The 16100-nt window shown below is 37.0% G+C and overlaps 1 protein-coding gene across 4 annotated transcripts in view; it reads right to left on the reverse strand.

The window, feature by feature from the left end:
* fto (FTO alpha-ketoglutarate dependent dioxygenase) overlaps positions 1-16100 on the reverse strand; it is a 147251-nt gene that overhangs the window by 93372 nt on the left and 37779 nt on the right. For 3 of the 4 annotated variants that reach the window (XR_007930896.1, XM_051900174.1, XM_051900175.1), the window contains exons 4-7: positions 15392-15616; positions 11573-11652; positions 11301-11444; positions 5777-5896 (exon numbers count right to left, since the gene is read on the reverse strand). Coding sequence is in view for 3 of the 4 variants with exons in the window: in XM_051900174.1 (XP_051756134.1) it covers positions 5777-5896; positions 11301-11444; positions 11573-11652; positions 15392-15616 (569 nt within the window). In the remaining variant the exon portion in view is untranslated. Of the gene's footprint in view, positions 1-4919; positions 5004-5776; positions 5897-11300; positions 11445-11572; positions 11653-15391; positions 15617-16100 lie in introns of those variants that run through there. The other variant, XM_051900176.1, reaches the window with a different exon arrangement.

Consider the following 16100-nt stretch of genomic DNA (forward strand, 5'->3'; position numbering starts at 1 on the left):
TCACGCACATGCACATGACGATACTAAAAACTAGACACAGACCGATTCCGCAGATCTTTTTTCTTTTCCACATTTTCGGTGCTGGAATTGGTGGAATTTTGTGGAAATTGATTTGAACAAGGTATTAGTATGTTAAATGGAGTACTATGCTCTTATTGGTAGCTAAAAACATAACAAAATTAGCCAAAATAATATTAACATAAACATGGTCAAAGTTTGGGAATGACTGTCATTTCAAGCCTGTTGAAATCTGTGGGGAATTCTATGAAGTGCTGTGCAAGTGGAATCTGTGTGGGCCTGCTAATGACACAGTAATGCCCGTGAACTTAACCATATGAAAACTAATAAAACAAATTATATTGCATACTAAATTAGCTTTTATTTTGCTTAAATTTATTTTCAAATTGACTGTGTTAATAGATCTGAAAGAATGTGGAAGTGAAAGCCTTGGCCTGATTTTTCTCTTACTTTTTATGAGAATAAACTGCAGTTCAAAAGTTTGGGGTCAGTATATATTTTTTTTATTCATCAATGAATCCTGAAAAAAAAAAAATCATCACAGTTTCCACACAAATATTAAGCAGCAGAGTTTTAAACTTTGATAATAAGATCGAAAATTCGCATTATAATAATGACTTCAATATTCAGCTTTGCTCTCACAGGAATAAATTACATTTTAAATATATACAGCACTGTGCAAAAGTCTTAGGCCTTCCTGTCGTTTTCCAATCCATAAGAGAGCCGGTTCCTGCTATTGCTCAAGTGTAAGGGGAGGTCACTAAATTCTTGCCACTTTAGCCTAGTCGTTTTTTCTGATTTTTTCTGTTTTTTAATACTGCATACAAATTTCCTGTATTTTCTGGTTATATTCTAATAAAGAGAATTAATAACAATTAAAAAATTGCTAAAACAACATCTAATGATTTTTGCACCTAAGACATTTGCACAGTATAAGAAACAGTGTACATGAACAGCTTTTAGGTTTAATATGCATGTGAATAATAAACAAACAAAAAAGTATATCAAGGACTAAGGATCTTGTATAAATGGGTAAAACCAGACAAAATTGACATGGAGTCTGGCCTAGTCTGCAGCTTATTCTGGCTAAAAACAACAAGTAAACAATCAACCAAACATCATGTCTAAAACATTTGACTCCACTAATCTGGCAACCTTTGGTAAATCTAGTGATTAGTGACACATCAAAATATTTTATCAGCACAATATATACAATATATACAATAGATGTCTTCGTTATATTTGGTGAGATATAACTGCCGTTTTTCCTTTTGCCGATTGTGTTTAACTGGTTTGTGAGGAACATTTAGCCTCTGTGTGTGTACTTAAAAAAGAAAAAGACAACAATATTTCTTCCCAAAGATTCCATCCCTGCCACCAAAAAAAAAAAAAAAAACAGGCCCACCAGTCTCCCTGCCTGCCCAAAGAATCTGTAAAAGCTTCTGTATGCAGGTACAAAGCCAGCGACCACTCTCTCTCTCTCTCCCTGTAGGTAGAAAACACAAACACACAGCCTGCAAGTGGCATATCAGCGCATGAAATTCTCTAAAGGGGTTTAAGTATTTACCCTCCCCACTATGAAGGCCTGCTAAAATTCAGCTTACCCTGTTCAATAAGGACTTCAAAGGGAATCATAAATACCTTTTGCCCGCAAATTCTACTGTACAGTGTTTTTCTCCTCGCCCCCCTTTTTCCTGCTTCTTTTCTTCTCATTTTTTCCCCCCATTCTCCAATAAAAACCATCCCTTACTGTGAAATTTATTAGAAGCCTTTTATTTACAGTTTATAAGTATAATAAGAGAAATTAGGAGGTAGTTTCTCCTGTTATTTAAGCAGGTGAGTCAAAGGAGAAACATTGGTAAATAGATCTGTGGTTCATTCTTATCTGACAAGAGACAACTGCTCAGAGAAAAAACAAAGAGAAAGAAACTATGGGATCATGCCTTTGTTTATATGTGTGACTGCTGATTTTAAAAAAAAATCATAGATTTATGATTCAACATATTGTATTATTTGTATTATGTATATTATTTATACATATTATTAATTATTATAGCTACTGTTATTTATATTATATATATATATATATATAACTATTATTTAATGCAATATTTGTATATTTTAATCATATGAGTGTGTGTATGGCACAAATACAATATATAATGTATAACTGCCTCAACATGCACAAATTTAAAAATAAATAAATAAAAAGACTGAAAAGAGCTACATAGGGAAATACACAGCGGCCCTGCGAAAGGCATTCTGGAATATTATTATGATGAAAATGCACAGCAAAGCCATTACATTTATAATGTTTTACAAACTCATCAAATAAGTGAATAGAGATTAATTGCCCCGGTCGACCTTAAAATAATTATTAGAACGAGGCAGCTCTAAACTAGATGAAATTGATACACTTGAATAATTAGATCCTTGGCACTGACCTAGTGAAGTCAATAAAGGTTATTAAGGCCAATTGCTGTCTAAACGCATTAGAGACAGAGAGAAGCGCTCCGCACCACATCCAGCATTTCAGCGGCTAAACGATAATCCCCTCACTGCGTCCGCCTCTCTCTCCGCTGCCCTCACACACATATACACCCCCTACCCTCAGACACACTAAACCAGATTGGATTCGCTTAACCTTTCAGTGGCTTTGATCAAATGAGCTCACACTGCAATAACATTTACATTGACCCTCACTCTCACTCTCTCGCTGGGGAGAGAGGTCTTTACCTTCCTGTCTGCCACACACACGCGCACGCTAGGTCAATAACGTAATCAGATATCAATGGTGACCCCTGCAGTCATGATTGCTCGCTTTCTCTCGCTCGCTCGGTTTCTTTCATTGGACGGAGAGGATGAAATTATGAAACGGTCACTGTGCACGAATTGACACATACACACAAATAAAAACCAACACAAACACCAACGAAAAGGAACAGAAGATGCATCTAAATGGCTCACTGTTCCCATAAACACATAATAGTTTCTATTTAGTCTGAAAATAAATGTTTCAGCACGCAATATTTGATGACGGCGTATGTGGAGGAAAGACGGAATGGATGCGGTTAGAGGGGAAAAAAGCTTTTTGATGTGACGCTCTGAGCGACAGAAGTGGAAAAAGTGACAAATTAGACCTAAAACATCAGAATAAACCCGTGATATTGTTAACAGACCTGTCTCGCTCTCAGCCCTGCAACCACATACAAATGAAAGAAAAGAATAAAAAAAAAAAAAATGCCTGGATGGTATTTAAAATATTTTGCATATATAGCCAACTATCTCTCCTTTGCCAGGATAGACAGACCGAGAGGGAGAGAAAGAAAGTGTCACTGGTTAAAGCCTAAATAAATGTCAGTGGTGTATGAGGAGTACGATAGCTTCTCTGTAGGGACCCGACGTTCACCCAGTGTGTGTGTGTGAGAGAGAGAGAGAAATTGAGGAGAGGACCTGAGACCTGATGTTTGATAACATTTACCTCATCTTATCAGAGCACATTTAAATGGCTATCTTTATTCTTTTCTTTCTTCTTTTCTATTTTCTGCCATTTTTCTTATGTTGTTTCCATTAAGCAGTTCACATTAATTCATGAGGTACAGTTTGGAGAGAGAGAGAGGGGGAGAGACAGCCACAGAGAGAAGGAGAGAGAGACTTGTTTTATCAGGATGTCATTCAAATGGAGGGGTGAAAATTTGCATCACAACAGCCTGAAGAGCAAGAGAGGGAGACACAAGAAAAGAGAAAGAAGGGAAACGAAAGCGAGAAACCCCCATGGGAGAGGAGCGGTTTTAATAAACAGCAGGAAGAGGGTGAACACACAGAGAAACACACGGACCAGCCAACCCTGAACCTGCTCAGACTGCAGAAAAATCAAGAGAAGTGCAGGAAGGCCAACGAGACAATTCCCAAGAATCTAGATAAACACATGTCTCTGTTAAATGCCATGACTGTCTCTCAAAATCATACTTAAATGAATTTAAATCAGCCATGAAAATATCAGATATTAGGAATTCAAATGAATATTTATTTTGAAGTGCTTTCACATTCATGAGCTATTCATTCAAGCTCTAACAATCCTACAAATTCAATATTTGTACAACTAATAAAACATAGAAAATAGCTTGATCAGGTTAAGCTCAGGTAAAATCCACCCACAATTTCAACATAAATAATATAAATAAATAAACGAAAAAATATATATATTTAAAAAATGTCTTTAAATGTTTAGACGAATGAATATGGCAAATATTGTAATTTTTCTCCTTTACCTCCCCTGTCTATTTATGATTTAATATGGTTTATATATATATATATATATATATAATATATATAATGTGATAAATTAAAATTTGTCTTTTTATTTTATTTTATTCTTGTGACAAATAATATATAATTAATTGAAAAAAGGTTATATATATTAAAGCATATATACATATATATATATATATATATATATATATATATATATATATATATATATTATTATTATTATTATTACATTAAAAAAAATTAAAAAAATTGTGTCATAATTCAGGAAAAAATGTTTAACATGGTATTCACAGACACAAAACCATGTACATCTTTGAAGGGTGGATGTCAGATTTTTGAAATTGTGTTTCTGGACAGAAGGAGGACCAGTATTGCACAGTGAGCCTCAGATTGTCTCACCCCTTCATACACACACACACACACACACACACCGGCTAGCTCAAGAGCTGGTCCTTAGCCCCAGAAGCACATTAGATGTGATTACTGCTCAAAGAGCGAGAGACAGACAGACTGTGATGATACAACAGTGCCCCCTACTGAAAGTAACTATAGCACTGAGAAGAGAGCTGTGTGCACACATTCACATATATATGGATCAAACATGTGTCAAACAGACAGTACTGATCAGTTGAGATCATCTAGATTTAAATAACCTCTGGTGCATCCTGTCCAGCATCAGAGAGCCCTGATGCCGCCCTGCATACTGGGGTCATCTGTGGGCAGAAGGGTGACTATGGGTGACAGGCAGAGTCCAAAAAATGGCTGTAGCAAATAACTTTGGCCAGCAAGTATTAAAAACAGCAACACTATGTGGTTTAAATAAAATAAAATTGTCTGAAATGCAATTCAACCATCTACAAATACACAATATCTATTACAGAAAAGCTGTAACAAGCTGCACATCTTCTTTTAACAACATTTACCTCAGTGGAAAATGTAATCGCATAGGTTTATCTCATAGGATACCAAATGGTTACTTTTTCTCAGACAGCAAATGCACAACACCTATGTGGAATATTCCTCACATTAAGCCACCACAATTAAAATATGAGGGAGAAAATTACAATGTGTCTTCACGTTTTTGTGGCAAATGCAACTTCACTGCTTAATCAATTGGGGAAAAAAAAAAAAAAAAATGTTGACTAGGTGGTGATGGTGTTAACACAGATTTTCAAAATCTACTTTATACTTCCTATTCTCTCCATCTTTTTCTACATCCCTGATTCTTGACTTACGGCCAGCCACACAGAATCTGAACACTTGTTTCACATTTACCGCATGGATTGTGGGTTTAAATATTGTAAAATGTGTTAAGCAGTGCTGGGATTACAACACTGTACTGGTAGCTGAAAGCATAATCAAATTAGCCAAAATATTTCATAAACAAACACACACATGTAGAGCTGAATGTCAGATGCTGGATTGAGCGGAAATCTGGGTGCAGATTCTGTGCAGGCCTGCTTACAGTTCATTCCATCACTCTTACCATTCGCTCCATTTCCTTCCAGTCTTTCTCCATCTGTTCCATGGGTTTAGTCCACCAGCTGCAGAATCGAGCGTAACGCCGGCCCTGGAACCAGTATTGCCTCAGCCATTCAAACTCCACCTGAAAAGAGCAACACAGGGTCAAGACGTTAAAGCTGCAGAATGTCATTTCCACACCACAAGAGACATCAAAAAACTGCAAAAAAAATTAATGAGTGTTTTCAAACAGATTTCCCAAATTGGCCCCTATGTCTGCCATTGTTTGGCACACAGTTCTGGCCCAAACTCACACAATTGGTTGAACAAATGACACAGCTCAAACAATGTTTATAAAAAACAAAAACAAAAAATAAATAAAAAAAAATAAAAGCCACAGTGTTTTCATTTTTCAGGGAAAACAACCTATGAATGGTTTATATAAAGCCTTGTACATTAAATAGGATTTAACTGGAATTCATTTTTATTTCTAATGCATCTGTTATAATTATTATTTTTTTATATAAAGCACGTTGAATTACCATTGTATACCATGAAATGTGCTATATAAATAAACTTGCCTTATCTTAAAGAAAAAAAACATTATATTATATTCTATAGAATATAATTGTCTTTCTATAGAACATTATCCTATAGAATAAAACACTAAATACTCAAATCAATAGTTTTAAATGCTACATGTGAATTTAGACATCATAACATTATAATTATAATGTTCACTCACTGAACTCAACAACTAAATAAAAAAAATAAAAAAATCATTAACCAATAAAATATAAGCTTTTGGGTCTGGAACCACCATTCCATAAAGACATCACTCTGTTAATATTATTGGTTTCTGCATACAAAGACCATTTAAAAAGCCATAGCAAAAACAAACTCCAAAGAATTTTGCCTTTCTGCACCAGAAAGGCTTTTGAAAACTAGGCCAGTGAAGTCCAGTCCTTGAACAAGAGGTCAAACCATAGCAAGCAGTTGACATCTACTTAACAACATCTGAAAAAACAGCAGTCAAGTGTGTTTGAATGTGGTTGTTGGACAAAAATGTTTTGTGCTCCAGTCATTCTTCACTATCTCGCTCTCTGGCCTATGTGTACTGTATTATATCAGCACGCTCTGAAACAACAGCAATCCAGACGTCCATCCATTTATCAAACTCCATCCATCCATCAGTGGGCAATTTAGCAGCAGAATAGAGCAGCAGAGGGGACTGTGTGCTAGTCACCTGAGGGGAAGGGCATTTGTATATGGTGGTGGGAGTGATTTTCAAAACTAAACACCCACGTTAAGGTCACACTAACAAGGGAATGCAGGTAGCCGCACATACTCTTATAGAGGACGACAGATGCGGAACAAATCACACACCTCTGTAACCACATACATACACAAGCCGCTTGCTTTGTACTTGACATCTTTGCGTCTTTGTGTGGCGCTGATCATAACTGTGTCATCACAATAGGAAGGAGGGTGATGACATCTGCATTTCCTGTTTTCCTGTTTGTTGTTTCGTTTCCTTTGTTTATGTCTGCTGCTACGTTACACCCAGGAGAGACGTAAAGATTTATCACACACGCCAAAAACATCGCACCTACACACACTTCTCTTTCTTTCTTTTCGTTCTTTACTTCATTGCTTTCATTCTTCATCCCATCAATCTCTCACTTTCTCTCTCTACAGGGAGCAACAGAATCCACCACAGGCTCTCAGCCTTTCTCCTCTGGGAATCTCCCCATCTTTGACTCTTTTGAAGTGATGAGTTAACCCTCCTAATGATGCTTAATGTAGCCATGTGCACGTGTGTATCTGTGTCTGCCCCACATGTAAATGTAAGCACCTCACATTTGCCCTCCCACAAGCTATGAACAAAGCACTGCTCCGAAATTCATTCTCCAAACAACAGACACCCTCTGCGCCTTAGCTAAGAGTTACAACTAAACAACATATCGACAACACAACACCAGAACATCCACTACGTCTCTGCACTGAATTTAACTGTAAAGTTGCCTGGTTTGATCTGGAGCAACATTTGATCGATTTAATGCATTCTTGCTAAATAAATGTATCAATTTCTTTCAAAAACGTGTAAAATATATATAAAATATAGAAATAGCTAGTTTCCTTTAATACATTATAGCTGAAAAAATAAAAAAGGGAAGAAAATGTACAAATTTCATTGTAACGTTTAATGGAAAATATAAGAAAATATGAAAATATATTTGCAAAAATAAAAACGTATTTCAGACATTCTTTCATGATGAGGCAAGTAAAAAATATGAGTGGCTCAACTGGATAACAGTAAAAAATCCTCACTGTTTAGTTACTTTTGAGTTCTGAGTAGTATGTTTAGTATTAATAACACTGTAGTATTTGCATGTAGTTTTAAATCTTGTTGCACCCAAAAAAAAAAAAAAACTGGTGCGTCCTTTATCTGATGGACCGTAAAACTGCACAGCTGACTCTCTTATTCTGCTTTATAAATACCTGTGTTGGCTATCAGTCTTTAAGCATTCAAACTTGAACGGGTTCATCTTTAGTTGGACTGAGATCAGACACCCAGGGTTCACTTTCACATATGGCCACCTTCAAAGAAATGCTACACTTTGTGTTTGTTCAAACCCACAATTGCTTCAGACCAAAACCGACCGCTGACAGCCTCTCAACGGACGCCGGAGGCTACAAATGCTAGCAGCCGCTTTTGTGTCTGTCGTTCCCCCCCACGCTGATTGTCTGTCTGTCCTTCTGTGTTGAAAGCCCACAGCGCCGAGAGCTTTGAGCCAACATGGAGGCCAGTTTCCCGCAGAGCAGGCCTGCAACAGGCACAGAGCTGGAAACTATGCGACTGGCATTTAGAGCCAAGCTGTCTGCTGCTGTGAGGTACTGAGACTAAATGCCACCTGCATATGCTGGAGGGGAGAAAGAGAGAGAGAGGAAACAGACAGAAACAAAAAGGCTTTCGTTGACAGGTGGAGAGTTTGTCTTTCTATATATCCAGCTGAACATGGCGGTAACTATACATTAGTTACGGTACTGCAGATATAGCAATGCGGCATCTTAAATATCAAATGGGTTAAGGTTTCTAGACATCTCTCTTACACGGATCTCTGTTAGGACCACCAATCAATTTTACCAGGGCACCCTCGAGTCCAGAACTGTTGTGACTCAATCAATAGAGGCCAGTCTGCTGTTCGCTCTGTAAACCCACATATGCACACCTGGTCGTACAAATGAAGAGCCATATATGTGCATACACATCAGATCAGACAATGAGAATTGTGGGGATGCAAACATAATAACTAAAGCATTCAGTCACATAACTTCTTGAAGCAAAGGTTTTTTGATGCACATCTAGGATTTTTTTGAAGAAATATGTAGTTTATGCATGTTTTTATGTGTATTTTGGCAATTTTATTTAAATCTTGGTGTTTAGAAACCCATCTACTGCACATAACTTAGGGAACACAAACATTTCTAGTACTTATACAAAACTAGTGCATTCTGATCGGTTGATAAAAATACATTTATGGAAATCTGATTACTGATGTAAAACTTGAATATGCACAAGCCAATTAGACTTGAGAGCAACGGTGGATAGATTTTCAGTGAATAACAACTTAAATTTCTGTCTGTTCCTCATAAAAAGCTATCACCATATGGCTTCAGAAGAAGAAAATGACGACGCAGAGTGAAGCTACTATTGTCGCATAAAATCATGTCATCGGAGAAGACAAAAAAAAGTGAGACACTTCACCAGCACGTGAAGAAAAAAAATAGTTCATCAATGTGGGAGTTTTTTCTTTTTTGGAAGTGCTGATCAAAAGTAAGTTCTTTTTATAGGCTTCTGTACCCAAACTAAACACTAAACCCAAAATAAACGATGATGATTATGATGAATTTGACTAATAGCATTATTTCTTTTTTCACAGTTTCTATAGATATCAGGATAATGTTGTTATCATGAATTTTTTTGTCCATAATCATGTAGTGAAAATCTGATTTTGTGAAAGCCCTACACATGAGTGTGTTTTCTTGTGTCCATTTGAAACTTCTATACACTTTAATTGTATAGAAAAAAAGTAATTTAGACATTTCCTTTTGTGTTCTATGTAAGAAATGAAGTCATGCGTGTTTGGAATGACATGAGGTTGAGTAAATGATGAAATTGTTATGTGAAATAGCCCTTTAATTCCACAAAAATGCAAGCTCAACACCTTTTCAGAAGACTCTGCAGGCCCAAAACAAAGGGAGTGTAAGATACAGAGCGATAAAGAGAGAGGAAAGGATCCCATCAACCTCTTGAAAAAACAACACAATCAGAGATATATTTAAAAATATCCTTGCTCCTCCAAGCTTTATAATGGTTGTAAATGGGGGGCCACATTTTGAAGCCAAAAATAATGCATCCATCCATAATAAAAGTAACCCATACGGCTCCAGGGGGTTAATAAAAGCCTTCTGAAGCGATGCATTTTTATAAGAAAAATATCCATATTTAAAACTATATAATTCAAATATCTAGCTTCAAGCAGACGACCGTACGCATACTGAGCAAGTCAACTTGTGCCAAATGAGTAACCCCTGAAGCAATGAATGACGAAGGATGTAGGAGTATCCTAAGCTTAGACGCCTCTCGCAGTTCAAAGAAATAGGGCTGGGCAACAAACTCAAGCTCCTCTTCTCTTATATTGAAATCCTCTGACATTTCTCTGCAAAAATATCGTTTTAGACTTCGTGACCGGTGTTTTGTTTTGCTGTCTCCTTTGCGCTTCCGTGTTCAACCCCCCCCATCTCCGATTGTGTTCATCTGAAAGAAGATAGTCATATACATGGCTTGAGGGTGAGTAAATAATAGTAATTTTCATTTTTGGGTGAACTAACCCTTTAACCTCCGTATACCAGCACCAACCCTAAAAACACAGTTAAACATTTGCCTTTATCAACATCAGTCCATTAATCCTGCACACTACACTCCTTAACAGATCCCCCCATCAGGGGCTGCTTACTGCAATCTCAATGCAGTCCGCCACACTAAACAAGAGCTAGACGCTGAGCTCTGCTAGAACAGTGTGCTGGGATAAATACACATATCAATAATAAATAATACAATACATCATTTAAGAACACACACAGGCCCTCGTGGGCAGTTTCAACAAAATAGCCTCAATCAGGTCAGAGTGTTGAGGTCGGTAACCTCCGGGGAGGCTGCCGCCCCCAGGCAGAGGTGTATATTTATATATATATATATATATATATATATATATATATATATAACACTTTATATTTTCAAAGGGTTTTTAAGGTGCTGAGCGATAATCCAGGTGAGTTGGGGTTCAACAGAGACCTAAACAAGGCCCCACTGATGGTTAGGCCCTCTGAAAGAGCTATTGTTACGGGTTTGAAAAATTAATACCAAGTACAACCTTTAAAAAACCTCAGAGCAACCTCATCTGTTATAGCCTGAGACACGCATTTGGGATTTGGTGTTATGAGTACACATTTTACAATGCTTAAAAAAACGTTCACATACACACCTCGTTGTGAATGTCCTCAATGCACTGGAGGGTGGAAGGGAGGAGGGAACTCAGACTCTTGGTGTTCTTCTCGGGGTCGGTGTGTAAATTCTCTAATGCCTCTGAGCACCGTTTCTGTATGTAGTCCAGCGTACCTGTACAACACTGAAGAAAGACGGCAGATAATAGTGTGGTATTTACATTCAAGGCAGAAATTGGGTGATATTGGTTGAGAGCATTAAAGTTGATGATGCTACATGTGCGATCAGGACAACTGGAGAGAAGACGCTCACCTGTACGACTCTGTGAGTGGAGCTGAATCTAGCCGTGTCACCAGCCAGTACACAGTGCTGATGTGTCCGATTCAGATCATCTATACATACAACCGCATGCCAACAGCCATACACATACAGACAACAATCAGAAGAAATACACTTCAACATTATCATAAATTTTATGTCTTAAGTGAACATAAATCTAATAAAGCTGCTGCTGCTGTCCTTGCCATTTATGTTAATCAAACAGTCTCTCATTGCTCTTAACTAAATCACTTTTGTGAAGATTATGCACTGATTTCATTACTTTGTACAATTTATGTTGTATTTCTTTTTCTAGTGCTTGAAGTTTAGCGCTTGAGTTTCGATGAACACACACAGATGAGCAACTATTCAGTACAGCCGCATATGTTTTGGATGAAAAGAGGAATAGACTATCTCCCCAAAATGCAGAAAAGCTCAAATTTATAAAGAGAATCCTGCCTTAGGATGTAAGAAGAAAGACACAAATACTTAGCACTTGCTGAATAATATTGCTGATCATTTTTGTATCAGACTACTCATTTTGATAATTTAGAAGATGCAGTGTTTCTATTTGTTTTTGTCCTCAGTCACATATTGAATAATGTTAAATTACACCTTATGGGTTGTAATTATGTTCAGTTTGACATTAAGTCTTGTAGGCTCTTTAATAAGCCAGAGTATCATAATATGGATAGTGTTTTGTGTAAGCCCTGTCTTTAAAGGCCTATTAAAATGTTAATTGTAAAATTAATATTTTCTGTGCTTATTTATTTGATTCTCAATTAAAACAATTTATAGCATTACTATAAATAATGTCTGTGGTATTACTTATCTGGGAAAAAAAAAATAAAAAATACACTGAACAGAGAGCTTAATTATTACTTATATAAAGCTTGAATGATTGGGATCGGTATGGGCTGATCATGATGACAAAAAATAGGTAATCAATATCGGCTGCAAAAATCCTGATTGGAGCGTCCCAAGCTGCTTTATAGTAGAAACTGGTTATAGTAAAATGTTTTTCCATGTTTAATACTGTTTAAAACTGCTGTTTTCTCACCGTTGTCATTTTTGTTGTATGTTTTGGTGCATTCAAGACCTCCTGGAAAGTACGTATTTACAAGTTGTATACAACTGGTATACATCGTCAGGTGCATTCAAGTCACTTAAATTGGAGCAAACTTTCTCTTAATTAACTATACAAAAATACAGCAATGTTTTTTAACTCTACTTCTAGAAAATGAAAAACAAAGAATGCACATCAGGTGTGTTTCGCTTTATGTTTTTAATTAATTTAAGAAAACGTAGCGTCAACTAGAGATACTGCATCCATTTATTCCGCTACGTTTCTCACTGACACACCCCTAATTTGGAAACTCTGAGCTCAAAGAAAATTAAGTTTCCCACTTGTAATTATGACTTTGTGATGATGTTCATGTGCATTCAACTTGTGAAAATATTCAGAGTTTATATATGTCCAAAGAATGTAAATATACTAATATTGTAATGCAAGTCCCACCTTCTAAAAAAAGAGCCAATCTGCAAAAAATAAATAAATAAAAACTCAATGAAACTGCCTTTAGAGAATCACATTTAGGGCTGCACACTGGCAGGACCAACCTAAAATATATGCTTTTTTTAACACTATTTGAGCATAAGAAACAACATTTATAAGACAGGTTTTGAGAAATCATTATTTCCCTATTTAAATAGATAAGAGTTGGTCTTGCATGCCCAAATTAACTGAGGAGGCGTTGCGAATATGTCAGACAAGTGACTTTCCTTGAAAGGGACTCGGATACGCCCCACTGAAATCAATGGATTCGCCACATTCTCTGATGTACAGCGGCATAAACTAGAGCGAGCACAACAGTAACATCTGTTTCATTTCCTCTGTACACTATTATTCTTTCCTGTCACATTACATTGTCTTTAAAACACTTGCTATCTAATAACACTCGGCATCTCTCAACCTGATCTCTGTCACATCCTCAATGTGAATCATGGGCTGTACCAAATTGCTCTAATAAATATTTATCATTATTCTCTCGTCGTCAGGTGGCTGCTGCACTCGAGTTGAAAGCGGGCTTTTAAATCTATTGGGTCAAAACCTCTCCCTAGGTTTGTCCTGTCCCTGGAGCATTGAGCACAAGAAATCTTATTAGCAGCTGGGCCCGGTGTCGGTCCAACAAATAGCTCCCGCTACCCATCCCCAAATTCCATTTTTGAGAATCCACTGATTAGATTTGCACACAGAAGTCTCAGGCATCAGCGGATGGAGGGGAAGAGCTGTGACAGTGTTAGAGACTGATGGGAATGTGGAGTTGAATTTCTGCAAGTTATTTACTGTATGTCATCCTTCGTCACTCTTTCTTTTCACTTTCCTTCCTTCCTTCTTCATTTTTTCCTTTTCCTTTCTTTTTTTTTTACCTTTCTTCCTTCCCTTTAATTCCTTTACCTCCCTTTTTACTTTCCTAATAAGTCCTTTACCTTCCTTCCTTTAATTCATTTAACTTCTTTTTTACTTCCTAAAACCTTCCTTTTTTACTTATTTTCTTTTCTTTACCTTCTTTTTTTCTTTTATTTCCTTTCTTCTTCCCTCTTTAACTTCTTTTGACTTCTATCCTTGCTATTTTACTTCCTTCCTATTTTACTTTTTTCTTTGAAAAATCACCTGACGTTAGGAGTGGGTTGCTACACTACAGCTTCTTCCATCCTTTTCTCTTTATTCACCTTTTTTGCCTCCTTTTTCTTCATACTTGCCTTTCCTATGTTTACTTCTATTACTTCTTTTCCTCCTTTCTTTCATTTTCCTTTGAAAAAGCACCTGATGTAAACTTGTGGACCTTCCTTCCTTCACTTCCTTTTCCATTTTACACATTTTTCTGTGAGGTGTAGGTTGCGACACTACAGCACCCAAATAGGCTTAATCTTATTAGAGTGCTTTTCTTCACTTCTCAGAGAATAGATGCTTGCTGAAAATCCCAACACATGGCACTGCGAATCTAGACTTTAAAATATGCCATATGACTTTAAATGTAGCTTCCTACAAATTCAACAGTAATAAAAAAAATCTGACTAATTCAGCCAGAAGACATAGTATCATTAACAGTTCATGAGGCAGTTTCCCAGTCACACTTTCACCCTTGTCCTGTGCCCAGAAAACCCATTATGACCCATTATGTTTATATTGCTTTACCTTTACACTTAAAGTCACTTCACAGGACTGAGAGCCCCATTAGGTAGGTATAAATAACTCTAAGCTTAGAGAAGCCAGCAACAAAGAGGCATGACCACTGGAAAGCCCTTCCAAATAGATGAAAATGTCCAAACAGGGATGATAAAATGTGTGCAATGGAAAGGAAGCATTAGTCATGCTTGTACACAGAAATCGGGAAATAAATAGTGTCCTAATCAAGGTCATCAGACACACTTTATGGGATATTTAGAGAGGGTTTGTGCAAATGTGGGGTCATAGACGGAGGGCATCTGTTGTAGCCATCAGTAATAAAAGTCTTGATTTACTGAGTCTATCTCTGTCTCAGTCCTGCTCTCAGACAGGGGTCACAGCGATTCATAACATAACATTTGGTTTTCTTAAACTCTCTGATACACATGATAAAAGAAACATGTGGAAGCAAAATCCTAGGGAAACAGACACACACATGTATATAAAGGGATGTTGATGTGCACATCCTCTGGGAAAGATAATTCCTGGTCTAATGCATTTCAACATGACCGAGACGGTACAATCCTCTTTACACATGTACTTGAGTCTACTGTTTCTGGACACAGATGAATGTGATTGTGTACCTGTCATATAGTAGCAGTCTCCAGACTGTAGAGGCAAAGCGAGACCTGGTGTGTGAATGTCCCAGGCCACCTTCAGGCCAACACGCCAACACACCTTCTCTTTCTCCACTTCCTCCTTCACCGAACCTTCTCCTTCTTCCTTCAGTTCTTCTTTACTTGTTCCTTCACCCTCTGTCTCCGGTTCTTTTTCTTTACTCTTTTCCTCGCTGTCTTTCTCAGTCACCCCTGTAAACACAGATGTAGTTTGACATTTAGTACAGAGATGTACCTATATTATTTATAAACAACACCAATAATCTGATTTTTTTTTTTTTTATAGCCAATGACCATTAAATGGACAATATTAAAGGGTTAGTTCACCCAAAAATGAAAATTCTGTCATTTATTACTCACCCTCATGTCGTTCCACACCTGTAGGAACTTCGTTCATCTTCAGAACACAAATTAAGATATTTTTGATGAAATCCAAGAGGTATATGACTCGTCCACAGACAGCAATTTAACCACCACTTTCAAGGTCCAGAAAGGTAGTAAAGACATTGTTAAAACAGTCGATGTGACTGCAGTGGTTCAACCTTAATTTTATGAAGCGACAAAAATACTTTTTGTGCGCAAAAACAGAACAAAAATAACGACTTTATTCAACAATATCTTCCCTTCTGTGTCATTCTCATATGCTGTTTACCTTCAGTGCTTCCAGGTTTTATGT

This window comes from Ctenopharyngodon idella, chromosome 7, assembly GCF_019924925.1.
Source record: "Ctenopharyngodon idella isolate HZGC_01 chromosome 7, HZGC01, whole genome shotgun sequence".
NCBI lineage: Eukaryota > Metazoa > Chordata > Actinopteri > Cypriniformes > Xenocyprididae > Ctenopharyngodon > Ctenopharyngodon idella.